At 41.2% G+C, this 27,968-nt stretch overlaps 1 protein-coding gene across 3 annotated transcripts in view; it reads right to left on the bottom strand.

The window, feature by feature from the left end:
* The window catches only part of MMP16 (matrix metallopeptidase 16), a 185,466-nt gene that overhangs the window by 67,245 nt on the left and 90,253 nt on the right, over positions 1-27,968 (bottom strand). For all 3 annotated transcript variants that reach the window (XM_081874328.1, XM_081874329.1, XM_081874330.1), the window contains 3 exons: positions 21,993-22,297; positions 7,414-7,575; positions 3,383-3,597 (listed from right to left, as the gene is read on the bottom strand). In XM_081874328.1, the coding sequence (XP_081730454.1) occupies positions 3,383-3,597; positions 7,414-7,575; positions 21,993-22,297 (682 nt within the window). The remainder of the gene's footprint in view (positions 1-3,382; positions 3,598-7,413; positions 7,576-21,992; positions 22,298-27,968) is intronic.

Genomic DNA, 27,968 nt, shown 5'->3' with positions numbered 1-27,968 from the left:
ATACTTTCTGTATTTAAATCGATTTTAATAGTTGCAGCTTCCACTTTCGCATTTGTCACGTCTACTTTCTTATTAAGCTGTTCCAGTGAATCACTTATCTTATTTAATGCAACCGCTAAGGCCTCTTCTATCGACATTCCTCTTGATTTTGAATATGCTGGTACAAAAGCAGTAGTAGAAGAAGCAGGGGAGCCTGATGTTGAGGCTCTCCTAGATTGCAGCCAAGTCCTCCCAAACCTTAATGTTTTTTCAAGAATTGACTGGTCAGTTTTTTTCCTTTCCATTAACACTTAACCTATTCAAGGTCACAGTCTCACAGTTTTTTATCTTGCAGCTGGAAATTCCCCAGCCCAGCTCTTGTAACAGTTTCAATGGCTTCCTCTAGAGGGAAACAGTTTCTATTTAAGTTAGTCAGTAATGTCCTTTTTTTAAAACACAGCTCAAGCAATGAAGTTAGTTTCAATTTTCAGTTACTTTTACTCCTTTTTTAAAAGCAGACGGAGACAGTGGAAACAATGTATTTCTCTTATTAGCTAGCTGTCAATGAACGATCGCTGTCAGTGAACGTTCCAAAAAATGTCAGTCCTGCTAGCAGCCCGTTTCCAGGATCTGAGCGGCGGTATTTTAACTCTCTTCGCTCTCTCCCGCAGGCTTATTCAGTTCACAACTCCCCCCCCCTCTTCTTCTGCCTCCAAGGAGGGGTTTAATATTCTTTACCGATGGAAATTTAGTCCTTTACAATAGGCTTTCCAAGACTTCAGCTTGCAGCCTCATTGCTTCAGTCTATTTACAAAAGGGGAACGAGGACTTCCTGTATTGAACCTCCCCGTTACGATACCAAATTAAACGTTTAGAAATCCAATTCTCCCGCTTCAGCTCTACTCACGGGTAGTTACTTTAGATTCAAATTGTCCACAGGAAAAAGTCAGCACTCTCCGGCAACAGCTATGCGGCTTCGCTCCGTGGAAGAAGCAGACGATTTGAAGCACCGCACCGCTCACCCCACGTCACTCCAGACCCCTGAAACCGGGTTTCCCCGCGAGTAGGGGAGGCACAAAAGGTGCGCGCCGAATCCCACGTTCACAGGCTTCTCCCGCCTGTGATTTTTTTGCGGGTCTCCGCCTTCGCTGTGGCGGCCAGACCCAGATTCCCATGGGGCAAATTCCTCCCAATCAGAGAAATTCCGCCATTACCGGAGGTGCCAACCTGGAAGTCCCCTAAAAATAAAACTTCTCATTAGGTGATGCACATTCAAGAGTGGGGAGGCCTCTCTGATCTCAACAGGGGTTCCACAGAGTTGGGCCCAGAGTACTGAACACATGGCTCCTGGTGGATACAAGCCATACATCTGGGCCATGAGGGATCCTCTGAAGATCTCAGTGACCGATTGGGGATATAAGAAGTCAGGCACTTAAAGTATCCTGGACCCAAGATGTTAAGAGTCTTGTAAATGTATAATAAATGCAATGTATAATAAATTCACCATTTTAAGGTAAATTTGCATGAACCCTTTCCAGGCAGAACGTTCCACTGAATTAAATGGGGCTTACTTCTTAGTAGACCTGTATACCATAATCAGTCAAATGAAACTAGTCTGCCTTAATAAGTACTGTTACTATTTTATAATTAAAAGATAGAACCTGGATAGAAATTACAATTGATCTCTTTGTCTAAAGTCACAGGCATAGGCAAGGAATAAGATTAGTATTAGTGATGCACTGAATAATTTAGCTGTGTGTAAAACAAATTAGGGCATGTTCCTTTGTTCATAAGATGGATGGTGCAACAAAGAGGTAGGTATTTTAATATCCTGCTTAATGTCAACTTAGAAAATGAGATTCTTCCTTAACCTTTCTGCTTCATTCACAAAGATGGATGGCCACAAGGCCCTACAAAGAAAAGCACACAAATGTTTGAGGAGATGATTCAAAGAGTTGGGGCATCTCTTAGAAGTGGGAATCAAAGAAGTCACAATTAAAAAAAAGGAAAATATGCTTTTTATGCTTTCAACTGAATACCTGAAATGAAATTATATAGAATCACCTACCTACGAGTTATCTATTTTGTGAAAAGGAGTAACCACAGGAAACCATGACGTACATTCTGTTAAGTGGCACTATTATGTAATGCTTAGTTACCTAAAGCATTTCAATTTAATCAACTCCAAAATGCTTTAACTCTTGAGATGTTATCACTGAAACTGACACATTTGCAATGAGTCCTGTTACATATTATGCAAAATGGCAGAATCGCCTGTGTTGAATCACCATTGGCTGTGGATTATGGTGGAAAGTACCGATGCAAGTCCATCAGTCCACTTGATGTACACTGCCAATGTAAGGTTACTTCTATGGAGAAGAAGCAACCAATCCTCCAAGGGGTGGCATTGAATTGGTATTGAGAACAGAATTTCAGTCAGCAGGAAGAAGACAAACCTTCATACATCTGATCCTTTCTTTCTTCTTTCTTTTGTTCACACAAAGTCTCTTCCCATACTTCCTGGAGTATATCAACATTCATTGTAGAAAAGAGTCACCAACCTTTTTAGGTAGGTGGGCACATTGGGATTTTTCAGCTAAATAATGTAGATTATGTTCCTACGCTTAATATGGAGAATTTGCAGAACACTATCCCTCAGAAAACTCAATGAACGTACTGAATGATACATTTTGGCAACATCACAGGGTGGTGTGCCAGATCGATATTCTTTTCCAGTAATGAGATTTGCTTTTGTTTGTTGTGTTTGAATCATTAGTGAAATCTTTGCTCCACCATGCCTGCCCAAAAGGCTTTCCAGTCCACAGGATGTCACCATATGGATGCATCTCCAAACAATATGACAACTGAGCCAACCAAAGAGCAGCAACAGCACAAAAAGCCCACAACACCTGTGAAGGGCCTCTTATAACACAGGCTTCCACTAGAAAAAAAACATATCAAGGCAACCACAGCACAATGACAAACAGCCTTTATAAAGGGACTGATCTAATTATAAAGTTAAATTACAGGGTTCTTGTAAAGAAAACACAATAACAGCAATGAGCCTGGAAGTGGCTAAGTTCCCAACAAAATCATCCCTATTAGCTTCTATTCATGACTTGAATTATGCCTTTTTATCTCTGCACAGCATTCAGCATTTACTTACCATTAAATTTTGAAGCATTGCAACTTTCTGCTGACATTAATTCATTCCCCAAAATAGAAGACTCCAGCCTTTCCTCTGTTAGACATTTAAGCCATTCAGGTGTTTATTTCCTTGTTTCTTTCTTGAACTTTAGAACAGCAAGAAAGCTCAGGAGTAGAGGCATGATGAATGAGAGGCGGTTTTCGAAAAGGCAGAAATGTTGTCACTTAATCTAACAATAAAAGAGCAGCCTCCTACCTTGAAAACAAACATTTCCCGACGAAGAATGGCTAGAGTGTTAAAATTTCCATCGCAGATGTTGGGCTTGGCTCCAGGGTAAGAAGGCTTGTCTCCTGTGGGTGGCCGTGGAGGTTTAGGCCTGTCATTCTTCCGTGGATCTGCTGGAGGGACAGAACGATGTGGGGGCACTGTTGGCAGAGGTCTTGTTGGTGGTGGGAGTTTGTCAGGTGGCCCTTTGGGGGAAGAAAATGATACTAGCAGATTAACGTCTAGGAGACTGCATACTGTTCAGTTGATGATGCCATGAGCTGAATTGCACAGGAGCTGCAAATTAAACCCACACGAAACAAGCAAATTTGCACAGAAAATCTGGCAAATAAAGGGAGCTGGTATCTCAACAGTGGATTGCTTGTGGCCCTTAAAACTATGGTATGGCTGAGTTCCACAGCCTTTATCGCCAATCCTACCAATTAATTGGGATGGAAATGTTCAAACAGTAATCTGCAGTTAAAGCTTAAGTTAATTAATCACACTTGAGTAGCTGATTAGAGCTTGCAGCCCTGTAACTTTTTCCGTTTTTCTTTAAAAAAAAATGATTGCTAAACTTCTTAGCAGCAGAGATAAGTCTTAATACACGGTAGCAAAAAATGTCTGCTGCCAGTGTATTTCCTTCTTTACTATAAATTGGGAAATGGACAAATTGGAATTAGTTGCTAGCTTCAAGGCCAGACTACTCACACTGAATTAATTAGATCTAATCAACTTCGCATAATTCCGGTCATGCTGAATGTGCATAATTTGGGTTACTGAATTTTTGCTATTTTGATTTGCTGTAAGTTACCAGTAGCTCCAGCTATTTTATACTGCCTTGTTCACTGAAGCCAAATCATACTTAGGGCAACCACTACTCTCCCTGGACAAGAAGTTCTCAAAGAAGAACCTGTGTATAACAGATTCTGAACAGCTGGTGCCTGATTAAAATTGGGATCTAATGTCTAGTCATCACAAATAGTGGCTGAGGAGGCAAACTTGTGTTTGGACTGCATCATTCTAGACTGCAGGTTTCACTGAACATCCGTTTCCTCTGCCAAGTAAGCCATCACTGTGGTTTACAAAAGTATGCATGGTGTGAAATAAGTGGAGATAGGCATTTCTCTTCCTCTCTAAGAACACTGCAATTTGCTGTCATCCACTAAAATTGACTGGCAGTATATTCAGGGAAGACAAAAACAAAGTGTTTCTTCATGCAAAATGTCGTTAAGTTGTGGAATCTCCCGCCACAAGATATTTGCCAAGGACAATAACCTGTGGGTTAGAGCAGGTGTGGAGAACCTTTCGCTCTCCAGACATTACTGAGCTGAAACGTCAATCACTGCTGACCATTGGCCATGCTTGCTAGGATTGATGAGAGGGCAATATCTGGAGGGCCAAAGGTTCCCCATACCTGGTTTGGAGGATTTCATTTGACAGGTCCATGGATAATCTTTCAATTGTTATGGTGAAATGAAGCCACCAGGTTCAGAGTGCTGGTTGCTAGAAGGCACTTCGTAGTTATGGTGTCATGCCGTGGGGTGGGAGACCAAAGGTGGTTTACATTTTTAAACTACTAAAACAAATACAAAATATAAAACGAAGAGTGACAAGAGCCAATGGTATGTGATTCTTGGCCTGGGCTTCCTTACTTCTGCTGGTCAGGGATGCTGGGAGTTCTAGCCCATCGTAAGTCTACCTTGGGTATGACATAGTTGAATACAACCCTAAATACTTATTGACAAAATCTTCATAACAGCTATCCTTAGCAAGTCACTGATTCAGTCCACAGTTTCTTACCTAAGGAAACCAATGAACCATTGAACAATATTTAATCTAAATAGTAAAACAAAGGCCATTGTTGATTTTATCACTGTGGCAGCAGAATCAGGCATCTTCCAGGAGACAATATCTGGTTGAAAAATGCTAAATCCAAACTAAAGTTTCCACGTGCTATTTGCTAGTGATGTCATGTTTAACTTCCCAAGGGCAATAAAACTCTTCAAAGTACAGCTTACAGCTGCTAGATACTGGTATTTAGTATGAAGGCAAAATAACCTTGTCTGGCCCCTCTGTCTAGACTCATGAGGTCATAGAAAACATCTTCTTCTGCTCAGCCACACAGGAGAAACCCAACCATTTAATTTCCTCTGTGGAACAGCCTGGATATGATAACACATATGCAACAGAGTAGCATCTACCATGCTGCTCCTATATAATCTTCTATCAATGCACCCAATGCTTAGCACCCAGTTCAACAGTGCACATTGGAGCAAGAGAATATTCCTTTCTGCCTGAAGCGGCTTGCAAACTAAAAAACACACACACATTTCTCAGAAAAGAAAGAAAGTAAAGGAAAGAGGAAGAGGAAGGAACAGCAAACATTTTGGTGCAAATAAAAGTCTTAAACAGAAGTTTAAATCAAACTTTAAAATACAAGAAGCTACAATGAATAAATGAACAGAAATCAAAGATGTCAGAAGGCAAATTAAAAAATGGCAGTGCTGATCCTACACCATTTTGGTGGTACCTGGAGTCGGCGGGGGGAGTGCAAACCCAAATGATGTGTCCATCCCCACCCCCTCTAATGATATGTGTTTGCTGAATTTATTTCTGCATGGATCTAAATTGCATGCAGAATATTTGAAAACCTTTGGGCAAAACTCAACCCTGAAAAGGGTTGTTGTGGTGATTTACTACCTTAGCAGTGGTATCGGCCCAGAATAAATACTACTTGTTTTGCTTATCTTTAGGGGGATAATCTGGCATTTCTAGTACTTAATGGAGAGAGGAGCTCAGTTTGCCTGGTGTGAAAGAAAAAAGGAACATGATGATGAACTTCTGTAAGGATATATTGGAATGAATCAAGAGAGGAGCTCAGTTGGTAGAGCATGGCTCTCTTAAGCTCGGAGGTCGTGGGTTAGAGCCCCATGTTGGGTGAAAGATTCCTGCACTGCAGGGGGTCAGACTAGACAATCCTCACGTTCCCTTCCAACTCCACAATTCTGTGATTCTGTGAGTCAAGTGCAAGCAAGTGCTTCAGTGAAGCAATCAAATGGAAAGGATGGCTGGAGTGAAGAAGAACCAGGAAACAAATGAAGACTGAGCCAATGGTTTGTCCTAGAGGAAGTCAGCTTACTATGTTTCTAAGGTAACTAGAGCAGATATAAGCAATAAGATAGAAGAAAGAGGAAAGAGAAGGGCAAAGGAAAGAGGAAATATTAATATTTTAAGAGAAGTCTAGGTTCTCCTTGAATAAAAAATATTTGTACTACTTGGTTAAATATTGAAGAACATTGTTGCTGTTAAGTGTGGATTTCAGTTCAACTTGTGAACAGTATCTGAAACATGGTGGTTTGGCAAAAGCCCTTGGCTTTATCTCAACACAGAATCAAAATCCCTTCAAGGAAATGGATACAAACAACAAGAACAAATAGTTATTGTAGTTTGCATTTTCATATTTGTTCAGTTGTAAGCACAACCCTCAAGCTACAAAGTCTGACTCAAAATTGTAAGGTAATTCCCAGAAATGTTTAAGAGACATCTACCCCTCCTTTTAACGTTCTAAACATGCTCTAATGCAGGGGTCAGCAAACTTTTTCAGCAGGGGGCCAGTCCACTGTCCCTCAGACCTTGTGGGGGGGCCGGACTATATTTTTTGGCTATCCACAAATAACCCAGAGATGCATTTTAAATAAAAGGACACATTCTATTCATGTAAAAACACACTGATTCCCAGACCATCCGCGGGCAGGATTTAGAAGGTAATTGGGCCAGATCTGGCCCCCGGGCCTTAGTTTGTCTACCCATACATGGAGCTTTTAAACAAGTGGATTGCCCCATTCACTTCAATGAAGGGAACAGATAGTATGCACACAAGGAGTGCATAAGCAGATGTGCAACCTTCAATGGATGCATAGTGCGCACAACAGTGTAGCAGTGTATATATCTGGAAGTGACCCATCTGACCCATCCCCATTAGAATTTTTAAAAATATTTTAAAGAAATAACCAGCATACCATATATCTTTTGGATTCCCTGCAAATCATCATTAGGCAGTTTGAAGTTGTCGGTTTCCATGTACTGGTAAAATGGAGCCATGATGGCAGTAGGGTCATTTGAATGCTCCAGACCCAAAGCATGTCCCAGTTCATGAACTGCAACTAGAAACAAATCGTTCCCTGGAGGAAAAGAAGAAAGAAAGAGGAAAGCTTTAAAACTGCCTTATCAATGCATTCACTGTATTTGACACAAAGCACTTCTTGAATGACTTCAAATCATTTTACACATGCCACCCCACACTTCCTCAGGCTTCCGGCTTTATGAGTCAAAAGTTCCCAAAGGAATCTTAAGTATGCTCTTCTTCTGTGTGATTGACTCATGTGTGGCAGACTATACGTGTGATGCTGGGAAATAAATACCGTATTTTTCGCACCATAACACTCACTTTTTTCCGCCTAGAAAGTAATGGGAAATGTCTGTGCGTGTTATGGAGCGAATGCCTACGGATGGCGGGGGGATCTGCTGCAGTCAGCAGAGGATCCATGGTTCCCCTTCCTTCCCTCCTCCGTGGCTCGCTTTGAAACAGCAAAGCGGGAGAAGAGCCGCTGAGTGGGGAGGAGAGAGGGACAGAGAGCCTGCTTCTGCAAAGGAGCAAAGCGGGAGAGGAGAGGAGCCGCTTACACGAGTCCGGAGCTGTTGTTTTCAGTGAGCCAGGGAGGAGGGAGAGAAGAACAGCTCGCTAAATAGCAGCAAATTTTTTCGCAAGCAGGCTCTCTGTCCCTTCTCCTCCCCACTCAGCTGGCTAAATAGTAGCAAAGTTTTTCAGCGAGCCGGGAGGAGGGAGCTGTTTTTTTCAGCGAGCTGGGGAGGAGGGAGAGAATAGCTCGCTAAATAGCAGCAAATTTTTTCGCAAGCAGGCTCTCTGTCCCTTCTCCTCCCCACTCAGCGGGCTAAATAGTAGCAAAGTTTTTCAGCGAGCCGGGAGGAGGGAGCTGTTTTTTTCAGCGAGCTGGGGAGGAGGGAGAGAATAGCTCGCTAAATAGCAGCAAATTTTTTCGCAAGCAGGCTCTCTGTCCCTTCTCCTCCCCACTCAGCGGGCTAAATAGCAGCAAAGTTTTTCAGCGAGCTGGGGAAGAGGGAGAGAAGCAGAGCCTTTAAAGGAGCAAAGCGGAAGAGGAGAGGAGCCTTCTCTTATACCCCTCTTCTGCATTATTAACAGCATCCTTCTCCACCCACCCCACGCGTGCACCTTGTCCCTTGAGTGCTTTTCCTTCCCTCCCCACTTAAAACGTGGTTACAAAGCACGGATCCACATGGATCCTTAGGATTTTTGCACTGGGTCACCCCAAATTCACCATCAGATCACATAGCATGTCCATGGCTACAGCTTGCACCAAAAAAATCACACACCCACTGTTGCCTGGGGCCGCAGTGGTGCAAAAACGTGGTTACAAAGCACGGATCCACATGGATCCTCAAGATTTTTGCATTGGGCTACCCCAAATTCACCGTCAGATCACATGTCTGTGGCCACAGCATGAACCACAAAAATCATACATCCACTGTTTCGTTTAGAATATTTTTTTTCTTGTTTTCCTCCTCTAAAAACTATGTGCGTGTTATGGTCGGGTGCGTGTTATGGTGCGAAAAATACGGTAATAATAATTTGATTCAAACCTGGAAAAGGTGGGAAAAAGCTGGAGAGTCCTCTTGGTTCATGAGGAGACCCTCTCCAGAGCCCAAACACGATAGCAGTGAGAGAGGAGAAAACCCCAAAGAGACGAAACACAGTGGGGTTTTGTTTTGGCTATCCAGTCTCCCCACCTAGCTGTGAATGCATGTGCTAGCACATCCTCCAGCCTCCAGCCAGCCCTAGAGCAACAATTCTAATTGTGGATATTTATGGATACAGTATTTTTGGTCTGGATTGGAGAGAGTGTGGCAGAGAGGGAGCTTAAAGAGTGTTGAGAGGGTGCTCCCACTTATGCAATTTTCACTTATTTGTGCTGGGCCCCTGAACATAACCCCCATGTAAGTGGGGGGAAACCTGTACTGAAAAATGTAATGAAACTGAAAAATAATAATAATAATTTCCACAACTATATTTTTGAGGTTTTTTAAACATCTGGGAGCAAACTTTTCATGGTAAGCACTTGGTGAAAAATAGACTTGCTTGCTTTCATGAAGCTGCATATTTCATAACAAAGGCTATAGTAAGTAGTAACAATTCATCAAGTATATGAATGCAAGCTTATTTGCCAATTATTATCATTTATTAAATCTGGATACTGCCCTTCATCCGAATATCACAGGGGATCTCATTTTGTAAAAATACAAAATGAGAACACAAAATACATAATGAAAACAAGAACAAAAGCAAACAAAAAACCACCTTCCCACAACACTTTAAAAGGACAGAATATTAATCAGCAAAAGGCTTGGTTACAGAGAAACATTTTTGCCGGTGCCAAAAGATAAGTAATGAAGGCAGCAGGTGAGCCTTACCCCAAATATCCCAAATTGGAGAAGTGCTTACAAAAGCTGAATAATGACATATTACCATGTTAAGTTTCAACAACCACAGAACTAGACTCTGCAATACAACTGGGGGGCTTATTTTCAAAGCACAGGTTTCACAAATGAGTGTACCAATATATGTTTCAAACAATGCTTTCAAGATCCTGGGCAGCTGAAGTAGTGGTATGTGATGATGATTGTTGTTATTTAAAAAATTAAGTCTGTTTTGTTTTATGAATCATTCCCTCGAAGCACCATTTTATCAGAGTTCAAGGTCGCTCTTCCGAATTAGAGCATAGGGGGACAGACTAAATTAACCAAGTGTTCACAATGATGAGAAAGTCAAGGGGAATTTCAATAGAAATTGAATTGACACTTCCTTGCTTGGATTTAGGTGGTTTGTTTCCTCCCAGAGCATTGTCTCAAAGCTATTTCATTGTCTAAATGAATATACACAATGGGCTTATATGTGAGCCAAGTTTATTCTACTTTACTGTTGTCCTGTCTACCTGTAAAGCCATGTGAAGCTAAATGGCTCGGTATTTTATTTACTTTATATATAGTGTTAATTTCTGGATGAAATCCCCTCAAGGTGGAAAAGGATGATATAAAATTACATTACATTCAAAGCTTTGTAATAATAATGATACCATTAATGCAAAGGGGTATAGTTTAAGGTACACGCAGCCAGGACTTTGCTGAAGCTAAGCAGTACAGGATCTGGTTTGTGCCTGAATGGGTGACAACAGCAACAGATGTAAGGTTCTGCACTTAGGCAGGGAGAACTACTGGCAAGGACCAGCTGCACAAATATAACTACTGGCTTGCCAATAGTACATGTGAAAAGGATCCAGGGGTTTTAGTGGGCCACAAGCTGAAAATGAGTCAACAGTGTGATGCAGTAGCGGGGGGGGGGGGGAGTACTGCTATTCTAGGCTGCAACAACAGAAGTATAATGTCCACATTGGAGGGCGTTGCAGTGCATTGGAGTAGATGACTATTTGAATCCCTTCCAACTCTACAATTCTATGATTCTATGAACCTGGGAACCATAGACATACCACCTTGGATTCCATGAGAGAAGAAAAGCAAAATATAAATTTAAGAAAGAAAGAAAGGTCAAGAGCAGTTCTTTCAACTGGCCCTGGAAACACACTAGTATAAGGCCAACGGGCACAAAATTGATTTAAGGTTTTTAGACCTCTTAGCCCCAACAAGCACTCAAACAGCCACATTGTGCGAATGAGTTTGATTCTAAAGAAGACATAATTTTATTCTATCTTTATGTTGACCGTTATTACAACACTGGATGTTTGAAGGCATTCAGGAAACCTGATAAATCACGAGCAAACAGCAAAAATAAATCCTAGTTTCCAGTAACGAGCAAATAGCATTCCTCCCGTAACTACTTTAACCCACTGACTTCCTCTATAGGCAGTTAGGCAACCTGCGAAATTTACATTCCATGCATTCATTCATTTCATTTATATACCGCTTACCATCCAAAGCATCTTGAAGCGGTTTACAATAACTAAATACATAGGTGTGTTTAAAGATATGCATACACACACAGCCCATAATAAAGCTATGTCAAATAAATCCATCTAACATGTAACAAAATACATAAAGAATATTCGTGTCCATAAGAATAATATAAATATAATCAGAGCACTACAAGGCAGTATAATATAAATTTTCAAACATCACAACAAAGATACAATTTTCATCCAAGCTCACATTACCACTACAAGCATTCACTACCTCAACCAATACCTATGTCAACCATGTAAACGTGAAGCACTCATACTCAACAATATGACATCCCCCATAACAAAGGGTCACTGCCAAGCATTTGTATAAAATGAATGCCTAATAGTTGAGACACTATACACACTATACACATGCCACTATATACTATACACATGCCCCACCCCTGCTGAACTAATAGCCCTCTCCCATCTCTCACCTGAGAAGGGCCCAAAACTATATCAGAGCTGGATCTCATGCTGGAGGGAACAGAACTATTTTGATCCACTCGCTCCCAACTATAGTATTACAACATACCCAATACAGCAGAACTTAAAAACCTAAAACACTTGGGGTTTTGGTGTGTGGTTTTTGTTTGTTTGTTGCATTCTGTCATATTATATTTTGTACCACTGAAAGTTCAGGCACTTTCAGATGCTATAAACGATTAAAAGAAGAAGAAGATACAATTCAAGTTGTGTACATTGTGATTCTTGGATCTAATTCAAACAAGCAGTCATACCGTGCATTGAAATCCACCCGTTGCCCTGAAATCGAGTTACGCTATTATATGTGTTCTCACTGCCTAGGTTGCACTGATCATTCCAGTTACCTCCTTCTGTGAGGCGTTTAGCGCTCCACAGAACAGCCAAGTATAATTCATGGGTTGCCCACCCCAAATCCCATGGAATAAAAACAAATGTATACATGTTCAAGCCAATGTGGAAATAATAGTTTGCCTATGACAAATTTAGACAAAGGTTTTCTAATCAAGATGGGGAATGACTAGACAGGCTGAGGGAGCTCTTGGCTAATCCATAGAGCTATTCATTTCTCATTAACACTGTGGAGGAAATGCTCTGAACTGTCTGTATTAAACATAAATGTAGCATATAAGTTTGAGAGTAATGGGGTTAACTTGTACATGAAGTTACTCTATCATTAAGGGCAACAATTGGGCAAATATGTAATGAAGAAGACACATTTGTTATTGATATAGTGAGAACAGGATACCTTTTTTCAAAACACACCTTATAATCTATCACGTTGAAAGTGGGTGTTTACACAAACTGTATATGGCAAGCAATGTTTCTGTGCAGGCCAGTTGCTACTGAGATGAATGAAAACTTGTGCAGGATCAATGCTCGATCAATTCCACCATAACTCACCAGCTTACTTGCATCATTGCTGTATCAGATACCAAGAATGTGAATGTTGCACTTTCAAGCATCTCTGCCTGAAGTCCTCTCTCTTGCTGTGTCTCAATGCCACATGTGATATATCTACAGTTGAGACACTTGGCTCCCCCAGGGGATTCATCTCTGAGATTCCGCTGGTGCAGGTTCCTGCAGCACAGCTTGGGTCCACTGTGTCAACTGAGCTGGCAGCAATGTGAAATTTACTAGAAGCTGATTATCTGCAGTTCAACAGAGGTTGGGATTTTATTTTTTTCATAAATTTCTCCTGGCTGCTAGCACACCATTGAAAATGAAAATAAATAAATAAATGACTGAGCTCAGCCTGTATAGATTTGAAGTATGTTTAATATGAACCCTGTGTTTCTACAATACTCAGAAATTGGTGAGTTCTGTTAAAAGACAATTAATTTATATTACTCTACGGGATTTAAGTCACTTTTCAAATCGGGGAGACTGATGAAAAGAGGCCATGGGTGGACATAAATGTGAAAATGTATGCACAAAATGCCAGTATTGCAGCTTAATAAGCATGAAGGCTTTCTTCAAGTTTCTAAGAGTTAAAGCAGATGATCTGCAAGTTCCCCATATTATTTAAAATAATGCATAAATCACAAGCTTACAAAAAAGTAAAAGGCATGCTCCTTTCCTGAAACTCAGATAATTAACCTTGATTTTATTCTGCTTCTGAGAGAGACGCACACTGCATGTTAAAAAATGAAATGATGTACATTTAGAACACAGAATATATGTGGTAATCTATAAAAAGAGGTTGTCTCTGTAAGAAACTATTTGTCCCTCAGCTAAGAATGTGTGGGAATACCAGAGGAAAGAGGTGATCAGCTTTTAAGCTCCTCATCTTCTAAGCCATTTTGACAATGCACAGAAATTGCCCTTCCTCAGGATGTTTACAAGGACTTGCCTCTAGTAAAATGTACTGAACTGTAGCCTTCCTAGCTGTCTTCACATCCCTAATGTTGATTCATTCAATCTAATTTAATTCTTGATTAAATCAGATTAGCTAGATTTGGTGATTTGCTAAGCAATTGGGTTAAACTAGATGAAGTACATCTCTATAAGTCTCTAGGAGGGACTCTTTCTATACTGAGATAAAATGACAGCCAAAGAAGGGTAATAACTCTGAAATGAACATACCTCCGGATTTAAGGAACACTGTTTACTAGGGGCATTGCATGATAAGAATTATTATAACCATTACATTTTTATATAATGTGTGTGTGTTGTTCTGGCTCCCGTCCAAAACCAGTCAATTTTTTGTAGTTAAGTAAAAAAAAGTAAAATTTCATTACAGCCGTTTAATGGTACAAACTCAGCAGCTAGGAAAGAACCGAATTTAATCCAGGTGCTCTTAAAATACAGAGGAATAGCAACAATACGTCCAGTCAAAGAACAAAGGAGAAGATTTGAGAGTCCAAATTAGCAGCAGGAGTTGCAAGACTACATGGGAGCTGTGATGGGAGCAGCTGCAGAGACCACATAACACCAGTCTTGAAAGACCTACATTGGCTCCCAGTACGTTTCCAAGCACAATTCAAAGTGTTGGTGCTGACCTTTAAAGTCCTAAATAGCTTTGGTCCAGTATATCTGAAGGAGCGTCTCCACCCCCATCATTCTACCCAGACACTGAGGTCCAGCACCAAGGGCCTTCTAGCAGTTCCCTCACTGCGAGAAGCCAAGTTACAGGGAACCAGGCAGATGGCCTTCTCGGTAGTGGCGCCTTCCCTGTGGAACGCCCTCCCACCAGATGTCAAAGAGAACAACAACTACCAGACTTTTAGAAGACATCTGAAGGCAGCCCTGTTTAAGGAAGCTTTTAATGTTTGATGTATTATAGTATTTTAATTTTTTTTGGAAGCCGCCCAGAGTGGCTGGGGAAGCCCAGCCAGATGGGCGTGGTATAAATAATAAATTATTATTATTATTATTATTATTCAATAAGTTTCCCTGCCTACCTGGCAAGCTTTGAAGCAGAGGTGGAGAAAGTTCAGCTCTCGTGAAAAACCCTGCCCCTATGAGCATTCTTGACCCAGAGAAAGGTGCTTTTTTGAGGGAAGCGAGTCTCCTCCCTTCTCTTGATGCACCACCTCTCCTTGGGAGAGGTTGCTAGGAGTGCCTCCTCTTCAAAACTTTCCTGTCCAGTCACAGCAGGCTGCATCCCTGAGCACCCTTGAGGGAAGGGGCAGCCCCAGGTCTACTACCTCATCAGGTCTGGATTCACCTGGGGGTAGAGGGCACGTAATCATGTGGGCTCTGCTACATAGCCTCTTACCCCAACTTCTCCTTCTGAGTCCCTCACTTTCAGGTACCTCCCATTCCTTATCAGATTCCAAGGGCTCAGAGGAACCATGACATTTTGTACATAAAAAGAAAATTCTGCTCTGTCATTTACCTCGCGTATTTTATATTCTTATTCCTATATTTGTTGTTTAAGTATGATTGAAAATTATCCTTCATTGTGATATATTATGTCTGCTCTTCTTTGGTTTGAACTCACATTTAGTTTTTGGTTTGAACTCACATTTAGTTTTTTATGTACAGTGATACCTTGGTTTTCGGAAGTAATCCATTCTGGAAGACCATTCAACTTCTGAAACATTCGAAAACCAAAGCACAAAGGTGGTCTGCAGAAAAATGAAAAAAAATAACATGTACACACAGCGGAAGCCATTCGACTTCCAAGGCGTGTTCGAAAATGGAAGCATTCCAGGTTTTTGGCGTTCAAAAACTAAAATGTTTGACTTCCAAAACATTCGAAAACCGAGGTACCACTGTATTTCTGTCTGTATGGGTATGCATGTTTGCACAAGACAGATAGGAATACTTGGCCGGGATTCTTTCAACATACGAGTTTATATTCTTTATTTATATAAATATTTTAATGCAAAAACAGCTATCTGAAAACAAATTATAGTATAACTGAATCACATCATCAACCCTTGTTTTTAGAGCTAACCAGTACACACACAAAGAATGAAAAGAAGGGGAGAAAACAAAAAAGGAATAACATGAATGAGAAAAAAGAGAAGAGAAATAAGTTTGTGATATGCAAAGTATTTTTTAAAAAGAAAACAGAAGCACAGAACAGAAGCACAGCAGAATGATGAGGCGATCAATACATGAAGATAGAGTAGCCATGTGTCTTGCTTTACAGAGAACAAGTCCTCTATTTCAAAGGCTATAGGAGGACAACAGGCTTTGAAGGCAATTTCAAGACAGCCTCTGTTTGAAGGGCTGTCTGGGCCAAGTCTGGTTTAAAGATAAAGAACCGCAAGAAGGAAGATAAGGGACCTTGAAGTTGGCCATCAGCTGTTAGATACTGCATTTCTAATTAAATTAAATCAATGTGTATCTATCATAAATCAAATATCTGCAAATATCTGACCACTTTTTCTTTCTCATTTCAAAGGGATGTTTGAAAGTAAGACCACCATAAGTGGGGCAGGGTGGGGGGGGGAGGAGGAGGTGAGTTTCCTTATATCCACATATCTTCTAGTAGATATCATAACACTACTTGATAACATATGGGTACGGGTGATATGTCATCTGAGCAATTTAAAAGCTTGTTCTCTAATATTAATGCCCAAGAATTTTAGAAGTACAGGAGACCTGATATAAGGTCGTTTTTCACCATCTAATGCCTGTCCCCCATCAGGCTTTCATATCAGAGATACCTTTAATCAAAGTTGGAGGATGCAATAATTTACACAGCTGGGACATGGATACTTTGAAATAAGGAAGCCTATTCTTGCTACCATCTCTTAATAGCTCAGCCAGCAAAGCATGAGACTCAACCTCAGGGTTATGGGTTTGAGCCCCGTGTTGGGCAAAAGATTCCTGAATCGCAGGGGGGTTGGACTGGATGTCCCTTGAGCTTCCTTCCAACTCTATAATTCTATGATTCAAAGCCTATAAGACAAAAGTAGATAACCTCCATCCTGTGGCCTTAATTATACCCAGCATGACCCCACTGTAGCCTCCAAGACTGTTTCCCCCAAATCCTACCCTCCTGTCCCATGCCTGACATAATATTTGATGTCAGGGATGAAGCAGGTGGAAACACAGTTACCAAGAAATGATCAGAGCCCTTGAGGAGCTTGGTGCAGGACCCTTGTTGTCTGTGCTGACACCCAGCAACCCGCAGGGATCAGCTGTGCTATAGAATTCCCCACTGGGAACTTCAAAGCTGCCCTTTGCAGCAGAGGGAAGTTGCCACTGGCAAGTCCCTCCTGATGCAATTAGCTGCTTCAGGAGGGATTGCAGACTGGGAGGGGGCAAAGGGTTAAATTTAAAAAATCACTTACACAGCAGTCCCAAGCATGTGCGCTCTACCACAGTTGGTTGCCATGTAAAGTTACAAACAGACACATAAGGCACCGAGCCAAGGAATGCATGTAACATAGTACGTATTTTGGAAGATAAGTCCCACCTCTCCCGAATTCCCAGGAGAAGTGAGGGCTCAGCCAACAAGGATCCTCTTAAACTCTCAGAAGGCCATTGATCTGAGAACTTTCACAGCTTACAGCCCTGATTTAGGCTCACTCCATTTTCTTTTGCAAGTGTTGTAAGAATTTTCTGTAATAGCTTATGGAAGCCACAACTGGACTTTAGCAAATGTCTTCGAATAGTTAATGGTGCTGGATGGTTCGTTTGTTACACTGCCCCTCATCCAAAGACATAAAGACCGGGTAGCCTAGAAGCAAAAGGAAGTGCTATCTTAATCCAATATTAAAGTTGTTTCTTTTAGATGGTGTTTTGTTTCCCCCACAAAACTTTATCGCCCTTGTTGTTTGGGAATTAATACAAATGCTTTCAGATCAGGAGTAACTCCAGCAAGATTTATGAAAGCAGCAGCAACAATATATTAAGGTTTTACTGAGCACTCCAAGAAGTTGTTCATCTCTTTTGAGAAACACAAAATTCAAATTGCCTTCATTAGCAGAGCAATATAGTGTGGAAAATGAGCCTGGTACTTTTCAAGGGGGTTGGCAATTTGCATTTTTGCTAAATAATCAAGCTGTTGCATTCTCCCACCCTCTTGTAGGACAGAGGAACATGCGAAGAACAATCACTCAACCAGCTAATCCTCTTGACGCTCTGGAGTTCAATTTCGTTTTTAAACAAACTGTCACTGAAGTTCTCGGCTGTTTTATAAGATATTTTAAATGACAGCAGACCATATAAGGACTGTACTCACAGAAACCACCATTTATGCCAGGAGCTGGGACTGGGGCGTCTAACTCTGAAGAATACCTTATACCTTTAATCTAGTTATATATTTTGCTTCACTGTGACTTTTGGATGTCTAAGATAGTGTCTTCACAAAGGGACCTTGCCTGGGGATTTTCGTACCTCAACTCAAAAGGTTAAATGCATTTTTAATTATTTATATTTTAATTATTTTAATTATTTAATTATTTAAATTAGTTGTTTTGAGAATTTGTATAAGCTTAATTCTGTTGAATTGTGATTCCCTACCCCCATGTAGTTTCAGTGACATTTCTTTAGTGAAAAATTTAACTAATAACTAAAAAGTTACTGTGGCCATTACTGATTTAGTACCCGATGGAAGTAAACTGGAGTATGACTGGAGAGGCTAGGAGGAGAAGGAAGGAAAAGCCCTGTTTTGCTAACAGAACTCTGCGTACAGCTCATATGTTTGGGCCTAATTCTGTGAAACTCCCTCCCATTTGAGATCAGATGGAACCCCTACCTGTTGAACCTTTGGTACTTGGTAAAGACCTTTTCCAGAAGGCATTTTAAGTGACCTTTCAGATTTAACTTCACTGTACACAGCTAAGGGAGCAATTCAATTTAGCACTAAGGAGATCATTCCCTTAGCATAAGGCATAAGCATTTCTGCTTGCCTGATGGAACAATCTCTTTCCTCCCTCCTTTCTGTTTCATTCAGGAGTTTCTCTCAACACTCTCACTGAGCGATTTTCTTTTTTTTTGGAGGGGAGACATTGTTGCACTTTGAAAAGGCTTGCATGGGCTTCTACTAGCAGGTCTAGTTAGTTGGAATATAAATTGTTGATATATACATTGTTGAAGGGGAGTACAAGCGGTGATAGTTGATAGGTGTGCTGTGCCAGGTTACATTTCCTCTTCGTATAACTTTCTTTAGCAGATTGCACAAATTCCTGCTGGTGTGAATGCAATTCAAAAGCATTATAATATACTGTATTGATTAATATCCAGCAATCTGAATTTGTTACTGAATTATTATAGTGTTCTGCACTATTGGCCACACACACACATATGTCATCATCATCTTGTTTGATAACCTGCAGAGTAGATTATTTCCTCTTGTCTAAGAAACACGTTCTGAATATGCTTGCAGGCATCACGTTGTAGAAAAGGGACATTGGGGCGACACTCTGTGATGTGATGTTGACCCAATAATGCCTCAAGTGACATTTATGCCTGTTGCTGAAAACTGCTGCACCAGGAAATAACTACTTCAGAAGAGGAGAGTGCTGATAATTTGTGATGTTGAGCTAGCACGACGACGATGCCACCCTCAGTGGTGCAGACACAGTAACTATACTCCACCAATCACAAAGGTTTAGAATTTGGCAATTAGAGCCTTACATCTACAGACATTTCACATATCCTAGTATCATGACTTATTGCTAGACAACCCAATATTATTAAACTGTGGTAACAGTGGTTTGGCAAGATGAAGCAGCACAGCTGCAGCCACTCTAATATCTCCCCTTTGAAAGTGCAGCTTTTCCTTGCATAAGTATCTCTTCAAAAGCCTAGAGATACAGTAAACAGTGCCTCCCTTGGCGCAGCTGCAGTAATCAGCCATGCCCCTTGCACCAGCTTGAGAACCCAGAATTTTGATCCAAGATGCTTTGGCTTTAACACCAACTCCTACACTGCAAGACCCACAACAAAGCGAAAAAGAGTCAATTCCAAAACCATTTGTAAATTTGATCTTTAGTGAGCAGATCAAAGGAAATGCATTGCAGTGGGTATCTGACGTGTTTCTCCGGTTAGGTCTTTAATTAAAATTCTATCCCATAGCATTTTCTTCGGCTGCTGCTTTGCTATTGAGGTTCCTGGATTACCAAATGCTTCCTCTGATGCCGAGGTGAGATTTAAAGCTCTAAGTACACAGTAAACCATGAGCGGCAGAGTTCATTTTGCTGTCAAGGGGATAGGATTTCATCTGACATAAGTGAGAATCCTATAGGTTTCTGTGATAGTTAAGATCAATAAACTGCTGTCTTATTGAGCCTGCCACGCTGAAAAAAAATGCACCATTTAGATGTGTTACTATGCTGGACTCATCCTAGGTAGTATTAGATTAAATCTGTGTTATGGATATTTAAATGCAAACATTGTTCAATAAAAGCCCGAGTCGGGGGGGGGGAGGGTGGATCCCTGAAAAAGAAAAGAAAAAAAGTGTCCACAGTTACCCCAAACCAATCAATAAACCTTAATATACATTTTGTGTGCTCATAAAGCCTTAATTACCAATTCTAGCCTTTTCTCCTTGAAGGACATTTTAATTTGAGTTCAGGATATAGTTCCTTCCTTTTACAGACATCACAGATAACTATTCTGCCTTAAAAACCATATTGTTTGAACCAGACATCATGCAGCAAGCAAATCCATTTAATGTGCAGTGCAATCCTAAAATGAGACTACTCAGAAGTAAGAGCCACTGGGTTCAATGGGATTTGTTTCCAGGTAAGTGACTGTAGAATTGCAGCCTAAATCATCTAATTAACCACCAGCGTTAATTTGCTTACCTATCTTAATCAAAGTATTCTTATTTTTTTGAACAATACTTGCAGTGTGAATTTCCAATAGCCCCATCCTCATATGTTATTCTGTGCAAACCTATATTATCATGTGGTTCCAGTTTCCGATTATCTCTTCTGATGGTAGCAAAAGAGTACTGAAAAACTCTTGGAAATTAAAAAATATATATTTATAATAAGGAGCAAATAAACACAGATGTGTTTGCTCTGTGTTATGAACAAGTATGATTCACCTCACCTGCAACCTCCAACCGAATTTAAACATAGCGAAATAGTGAGTGGACGTATTTCTCAATTTCCTACAGCTAATTAGATATTTATTTTTGGTGTCCATACAGATGCAGCAGGCAAGATTCCAGCTACTGAATCCCTATATAGGACTCTGCAAATCCCTATAAATACTGGGGCACAGGGGTGGGGATAAAAGAGCATTGTATGTCAAGAATGGGTAAAGAAGATGGGCAGGGGTCCCTTCTTGGTTGTGCAAACATTTGGCAGACCAAGAGTTAATACAGTTAATGCCAGAGAGTAATTGAGTGTGGATAGCTATGAAATCAGGTGCTATTCCTTCACCATGTGTAGAATGGGGTGTCCCAGATGGTAATGCTAGGGTTTTCAAAAAGTGAAAATCCAGACAATAAAGTTTGACAAAGTTTTTAAAAGTTGCACCTGGTTTTCAGCATTGTGATATATCACCAGCTAAACATCATGATATACCGATATATCACGATGTCTGAAATAAGGATGGAGCTATGTAGAGGCACTGGATGGCTTCACGATTTTCCCCACAGTGATTTTTGCATAGCGCTCTCTCTCTCTCTCTCTCTCTCTCTCTCTCTCTCTCTCTCTCACACACACACACACACACACACATACACACACACACACCATGATTCACAATATATTGCCAGGTCAAAAATTATGAAACCGATATCACGATATGGACTTCAAATCAGCATTGGACATTATATCAATATATCCCCCAGCCCTAGTATCTGTTCACGCACCAAAAGTTACAAAATGCTATTAGCTTTAAAAATAATAATTCCCAGACATAACATTAACCAGGAGATAAATCTTTACATCGTTTTATAGCATACAGTATGTTCAAAATAAAGCCAAGCTCATCGTCTCTGTGAGATAGGAAATTGTGCGACAGGAGATTCCTAGCGTTCCTTTTGCAAAGTTAAATCCAATTGCCAGCAACATTACCGACACTGAAATGCAGCCATGGTGGCTGCTGGGTGCCACATTTAGGTATGCAATCAACCTTCGGTTCTGTATGTACATAATGTACTAGAGATAGAAATGGAGGCTGTTTAAGTATAACTGGGTTCTTACCATCATGATTAGGGTTTCCCAAAGTCCATGGCTCATCTGAGTCAAAATGAGTATCTCCCCCAATTCCTGGCCCGGGAAAGTAAGCGTGAGCCAAAAATCCTCCCTCCCCATCAAAGGGAGAGCTGTCTCCATGAAAACCTGATGCAAAAATGATTGTAATATCCACGTCCCTCTTGCCATTCTCTAGTTCAATGTAAGGAACTTCCTCAAACGTCAGAGGGGTTACATTCTGCCACACGTCAAAGGCACGGCGAATAGCTTTACGGGTTTCAGCATCTCCTACTTTCGGAGTGACGTTCTTTATGCTGCAAACAAACAAAGGTAATGTCCTTATTAGTAACACTGCTCACTTCTGCTTCAAAAGCAATGAATTGTTTTGACACACTCCGTACTGGGGGAGGGAAATCAGTCTTAAGGGGAAACAGTCAGCATTAATAACACTTAACATTAGCATAGTTCAGAGCACTACACATACGTATCCTAGTTAAATATACTCACATGTATTACCTAGCTGTATCCATACATAAGGTTAAGTCAGGATTATTACCTCCAATATTGCAGATGAGCTGATTGAGGGTGTATAAGGCTTGCCTAAGGCCATCTTTTGAGTTCATGGCAGAGGCAAAAGTTTGAACCAGGGGCCTCCTTAGTCATGCTCAGTCTCTTAGTCACTCTGTTACACAGTGCTTAAGCATTATTAGTAAGTGACTGTTACATCAGATCTTAGTTATCCGATCAGCAGCAGCAAAATTTCTCTCTTCCCCGACTGGTTAAAAATAAACATCTCTCACAAAAACTTATTTGACAGGCAAGAACTGTCTGTTTTCATATTAGATAATAATTACAATTATTTAGTCAAATGATGGTACTTCATTCTGATCAAACAGATGCAAATTATATCTTATTATTGATTATAATTAACAACAGGATAACAGGCTAGGCACCCACCCAAGAAGCACTACACAAAGCATGATAATTAACAGGTACTTTTTAAGGATAGTGAAGCTATTGACTCAATTCTTGGTAACTTAAGTATACAACTATCTCTAATAAAATACAACTGTCAACACCAGTTGTGACTGTAGAACTGCTCCCAATGCCCCACTGGCAAAAGAAACATCCAAACAGAGGAAGAACTCAATGCTGCAGTTTCTACCCATGCTAACCCTCAGGAAAAGGTATATAATAGTCCAACTGGAGAAACTGCAACAGGACCCAGGACTGGAAGGAGGCCAGAGTCTGATTTTTGAGAGAAAGAGAGAAAGAAAGAGAGAGAGAGAGAGAGAGAGAGAGAGAGAGAGAGAGAGAGAGAAAGAAAGAACCTTTAGACCCTTCCGAAAAAAAGAATGCTTCCAAGCAAAATGTGCAGGTAATTTTCTAAGCAATTTCTATGAAATATGCCAGCCTACTTGCTCCCGCCTTCCAATCTTTTTAGCCAAAGACTGAAGTCAGAGATGTGATTGACAAGTGGGTTGTTTGGACACCAGGCTATAAGAATGCCTGAGGTGTGAAGGAGCCGTTGTTAGTCTTCAAGTTACCACAAGTCAAACTAATTTTGTGGTCCTTTATTTCATGGGCTTCATTTTGGGAGAAAGGGGGCCCCAACCACCTTAATCTGGCCTTGCGTAGTGCATGGAGAGGAGCTATCACATTACATTGTATTTCCTGTTGCATGGTGGGTGAGTGGGTGTGACAACAAGTCTCAAATTACTCAGTCAAACATGAAGGAGAGATGTTCCTGGGACTCGCATGCCACTGGGCTAACATGGGAACACAGCCAGAGAGTCACACAGAAGGCATCTATATCTTTCACCCTAACATGCTCCCTTGGTTTCTTTTCTTTTTTTTCAAATTAATATTTTTAGAATAACATTTTCCCCACCCCCCAAGTATGTAACAAATATATATGGCACAAAGGCTTCAGAATGAATATTCTAAAAATATTTCAAAAGGAAACATTCCAGAGCACAAACATGTTATGTAACAGTTATATAAATTTCCTCCAAATGTGATGCTTTGTCAGAGCAGAAAATTTTCATGAATAAAATCTTGGGTGATTCATTGATGCAACATTATAAATCATGCCAGATTATAAGGCACTGCATATCTCCAAAAAGTGCATATAGAGCTCTCATGTTTCATTTTTTTTAAAAAAAATTAACCCTGTTATGTTTTACCTAGCCCATTCATAGTCACTGAAAGATCAGGGATTAATTAAGGCTATTAGAACATAAAATGGCAAGTGGGGAGTTGATACCCCTGAAAGCACATAAAATTCAGTGCACAGAAGCAAAATCAAGTTGGGAGAGCTGAGTATGTCTGCAAGTGATGAAGTAACGCAGCCCTCCTCAGTAATCCAAACAAACAGTAATTCAGATGTCTGTATTATCCAAAGACTTTGGATGCCCTCCAAGGCGGGCTGCTGCTGATAGAGGAATGGCTGTCGCTGGCCCTAGCTAAGAACAACAATGCCAAGGGGTTAAGTATTCTAGCCTACAAGCAGGCTGCGTGAGAGTGAGTGCTGGCTATTTGGCCCTTTCTCACTGCTCCCATTCAGTTATAAGCAACCAGTCACAAGCAGCCAAAGCGTCCATGCCACTTTAGTCCTACATTGCCACCATCAGAAGTTATTTGTTTTATATAATTGTAATTCCTTTCTAGTTGCATTTTGACCCAAATTTATTTATTTGTAAGAACTGCTTGATACACACACAAACCCCCTAAGCTTTATACAAAAGTACAGTGGTGCCTCGCAAGACGAAATTAATTCGTTCCGCAAGTTTTTTCGTCTTGCGAGTTTTTCATCTTGCGAAGCACGGTTTCCCATAGGAATGCATTGAAAATCAATTAATGCGTTCCTAGGGAGACCGCCTTCAGACCAGGTCCAGGGACAGTCTGTCCCCGACCTCTTCTGAAGGCTGGGGGGGGGAGGACTTTTCTCCCCACCGCCAGGCTTCAGAACAGCCTTCTGAAGACTGGCGGTGGGAAGAAAAGCCCTTCTCCCACCGCCAGCCTTCAGAAGAGTTCCTGCAGGGCTGCCTTGGCTGCGAATAGCAGCCTGCTGCCCCGCACGAGGGGCGCTCTTAAGCAGAGCGCCCCTCGCGCGGGGCAGACATCTGCAGCTTGGGGAGCCCTGCAGGACTTCCCCGCAGGGCTCTCCAAGCTGCGGATAGCAGCCTGCTGCCCCGCACGAGGGGCGCTCTTAAGCAGAGTGCCCCTCGCGCGGGGCAGACATTCACAGCTTGGGGAGCCCTGCGGGGAACTCTTCTGAAGGCTGGAGGCGGGAGAAGGGCTTTTCTTCCCACCGCCAGCCTTCAGAACAGCCTTCTGAATGTTGGCAGTGGGGAGGAAAAACCCTCCTCCCACCGCAAGCCCCGGGAAGAGAGGAGAAGCTGCGCGCCTTCCCCTCTGTTCCCGGACCTCCCACCGCAAGCCTTCAGGACACGTCCGGGAACAGAGGGGAAGGCGCGCAGCTTCTCCTCTCTTCCCGGGGCTTGCGGTGGGAGGAGGGTTTTTCCTCCCCACCGCCAACATTCAGAACAGCATTCTGAATGTTGGCGGTGGGGAGGAAAGCCCTCCTCCCGCCGCAAGCCTTCAGGACAGGTCCAGGAACAGAGGGGAAGGCACGCAGCTTCTCCTCTGTTCCCGGGGCTTGCGGTGGGAGGAGGGTTCCCCGCTGTCCCGGAGATTTCCCTATGGGCTTTCCTCTTGCGAAGCAAGCCCATAGGGAAATTCGTCTTGCGAAGCTGCTAAAAAATCGGGAAACACTTTCGTCTTGCGGGTTTTCCGTTTAGCGAGGCATTCGTCTTGCGGGGCACCACTGTAATGTAAAAACAATAAAACTGTATAATAAAAAAGCAGAAACAGGTAAATACAGGAATTCAGAAATAACTGGTCCAGTCTTGAGCCCCCAAAATGTCAAAAATCGAGCCCTTGCAATGTCTTGCAATGAAGTGGAGGCTCCAGGTGGAAATGCAACGGCCAACTTTATGCGACTCTTCTTAAAAATTTTACACATTTCCAGAGAGTGCCATATTACTCAAAAGATTGTAGTTTAATTCTGAGTACTTGGTTATGAACAAAAGAAGTGCACATAGAGATTGTGGTTTAAAGGAATTACAGCAAATAGAGAAGGCTCAAATGCGGCCACAACATTTTTGTTTTGTTTTGTTTTATGATTTCATTTCATTTCATTTTAACATCTTGCTGCAGAAAGGAATACAGGCATCTCCATCTTCTAGCACTGGCCTCTGGATTTTTGGTGTACACCTCAAAATTTTGAAGGAGGGTAGCAAGGAGAATCTGTCTCCAGAAGAAATGGGAGGTTTGAAGCAAGAATCAAGTTGAGTTTCCACATACATAGTGGATGAAGGTGGTGGGGGCGGGCCTGACATCCTTCTTCAAATCTTCAGTGGAACACTTGAGTGGGGTCGGAATTACAGCTTGGAATCAGTCACAACAAATACAATGTCAGCTCCACTCTGCTAAAGTGATCTGTTGCAAAACCCAATTGACTTTAATAAGGTCATGATTTCATGTACTGTTTTAGCATCGAGAGCAATCAGTAAATTACAGGCCTAATACTTAGCGGGGAAAGCACTTGTAGTATGTAAATATCATCAGTATGGTGGGACAGCAGTTAACCACCAATGTCCATCTTCTGAAAGCAAAGATTTCCAGAAGACTTTGAGTTTGGTGACCCTTCTAGAATCAGATTCCTCACCGTAAGGCAAAAAAATAAATAAATTCTGTCCTTGAGCAGAGGACGTTTTGCAGCCATAAGCAGAAAAAAGTGACGTTTTGATACATGAACTCTAATAGTAATAACACAAGAGCACAATTTTAAGCATATACACAATTCCGTGTGATAGATGAGCCTGCCTTGTTGATGACAGATGCAGGAAGGCTGAATTGGAGAAATACATAGTTTTGTGCCATTTTCAATAAACAGGTAAATTGTTAAGTAGTCCCTTTCTGTCAATTTTGCCTTTCCGTCTAAAATGCAGTTGTTCCCAGACATCCACAGTCATATATCTAATCTGTCAAAAAAAAAAAAAAAGCATCAGCTTGTGACAACAAGCACTATTCTCAATTTGGTAACTACTTTGAGCATTTGGTCCTTTTTACAGTATTTTCAATGGTGTGGGGAAGACTTCCTTCATGGCAAATCCCTTTCACTGTTACACAATTTGAATAGACACCAAATAAGATGCCAGAAGGCATCATATATATAAATATATAAATACACACACACATATTTTGTGTGTGTATATATATGTTTATATAAGTATAAATGTATGTATCAGCCTTTACTGCTTCAACTATGGGTCACAACAGAGAAGAAACAGTAAAATAAACTAGTGAATACAACAAAACAAAACATTCCTAAAAGCAGTAAAATCTTATTTATTATACTAGTGAGAAGGAAGAAAGCTGGGTTGAACTTTAGAAGCTATTAAGGTGAATTCCACCACTGCTAACAGAGTCAATCTATTCCAAGAAGCCCACAGAAAAATCAGTTTTCTCCAATCAGACCAATTGGCTTCCCCGTCAAGAGAAAGACGTGTTTTGTAACAGTGTTTTGTGACTGATACCAAATTGTTCAGGATGGCATTGACTGTGAAGAGCTCCAACAAGATCTATTTGAACAGGTTGGCTGGAAACTATGATCTAGTTATGACTGTACCATAAAGATTGATTGGAGTTGTGATCCAACAGGTGGCTGTGCAGTGGTCAGTCCAAAATGGAAATGCTTATTAGAAAAGGGGAAGAAGGAGGAGGAGGAGGAGGAGGTAGCATCTTTGCCTTGAATCCAAAGATAAGTTAACTGAAATAAGTTCACAGAAGGAAAAGTTTCCCATTCTTGCCTCACTACAACAGTGCCTGCACCTCCCCTAGCAAGCACTTGTGCCCTCCTGAATAATGTGGGATAGGGCACAGAGGGCTGCTGAGGGACTGAATGGATCTCTACCTGCT

The sequence above is a fragment of the Podarcis erhardii genome, assembly GCF_964252035.2.
Source record: "Podarcis erhardii genome assembly, chromosome: 8".
Lineage (NCBI taxonomy): Eukaryota > Metazoa > Chordata > Lepidosauria > Squamata > Lacertidae > Podarcis > Podarcis erhardii.
The sequence above is the reverse complement of the archived record's forward strand: the minus strand, read 5'-3'. Positions and strand labels throughout refer to the sequence as shown.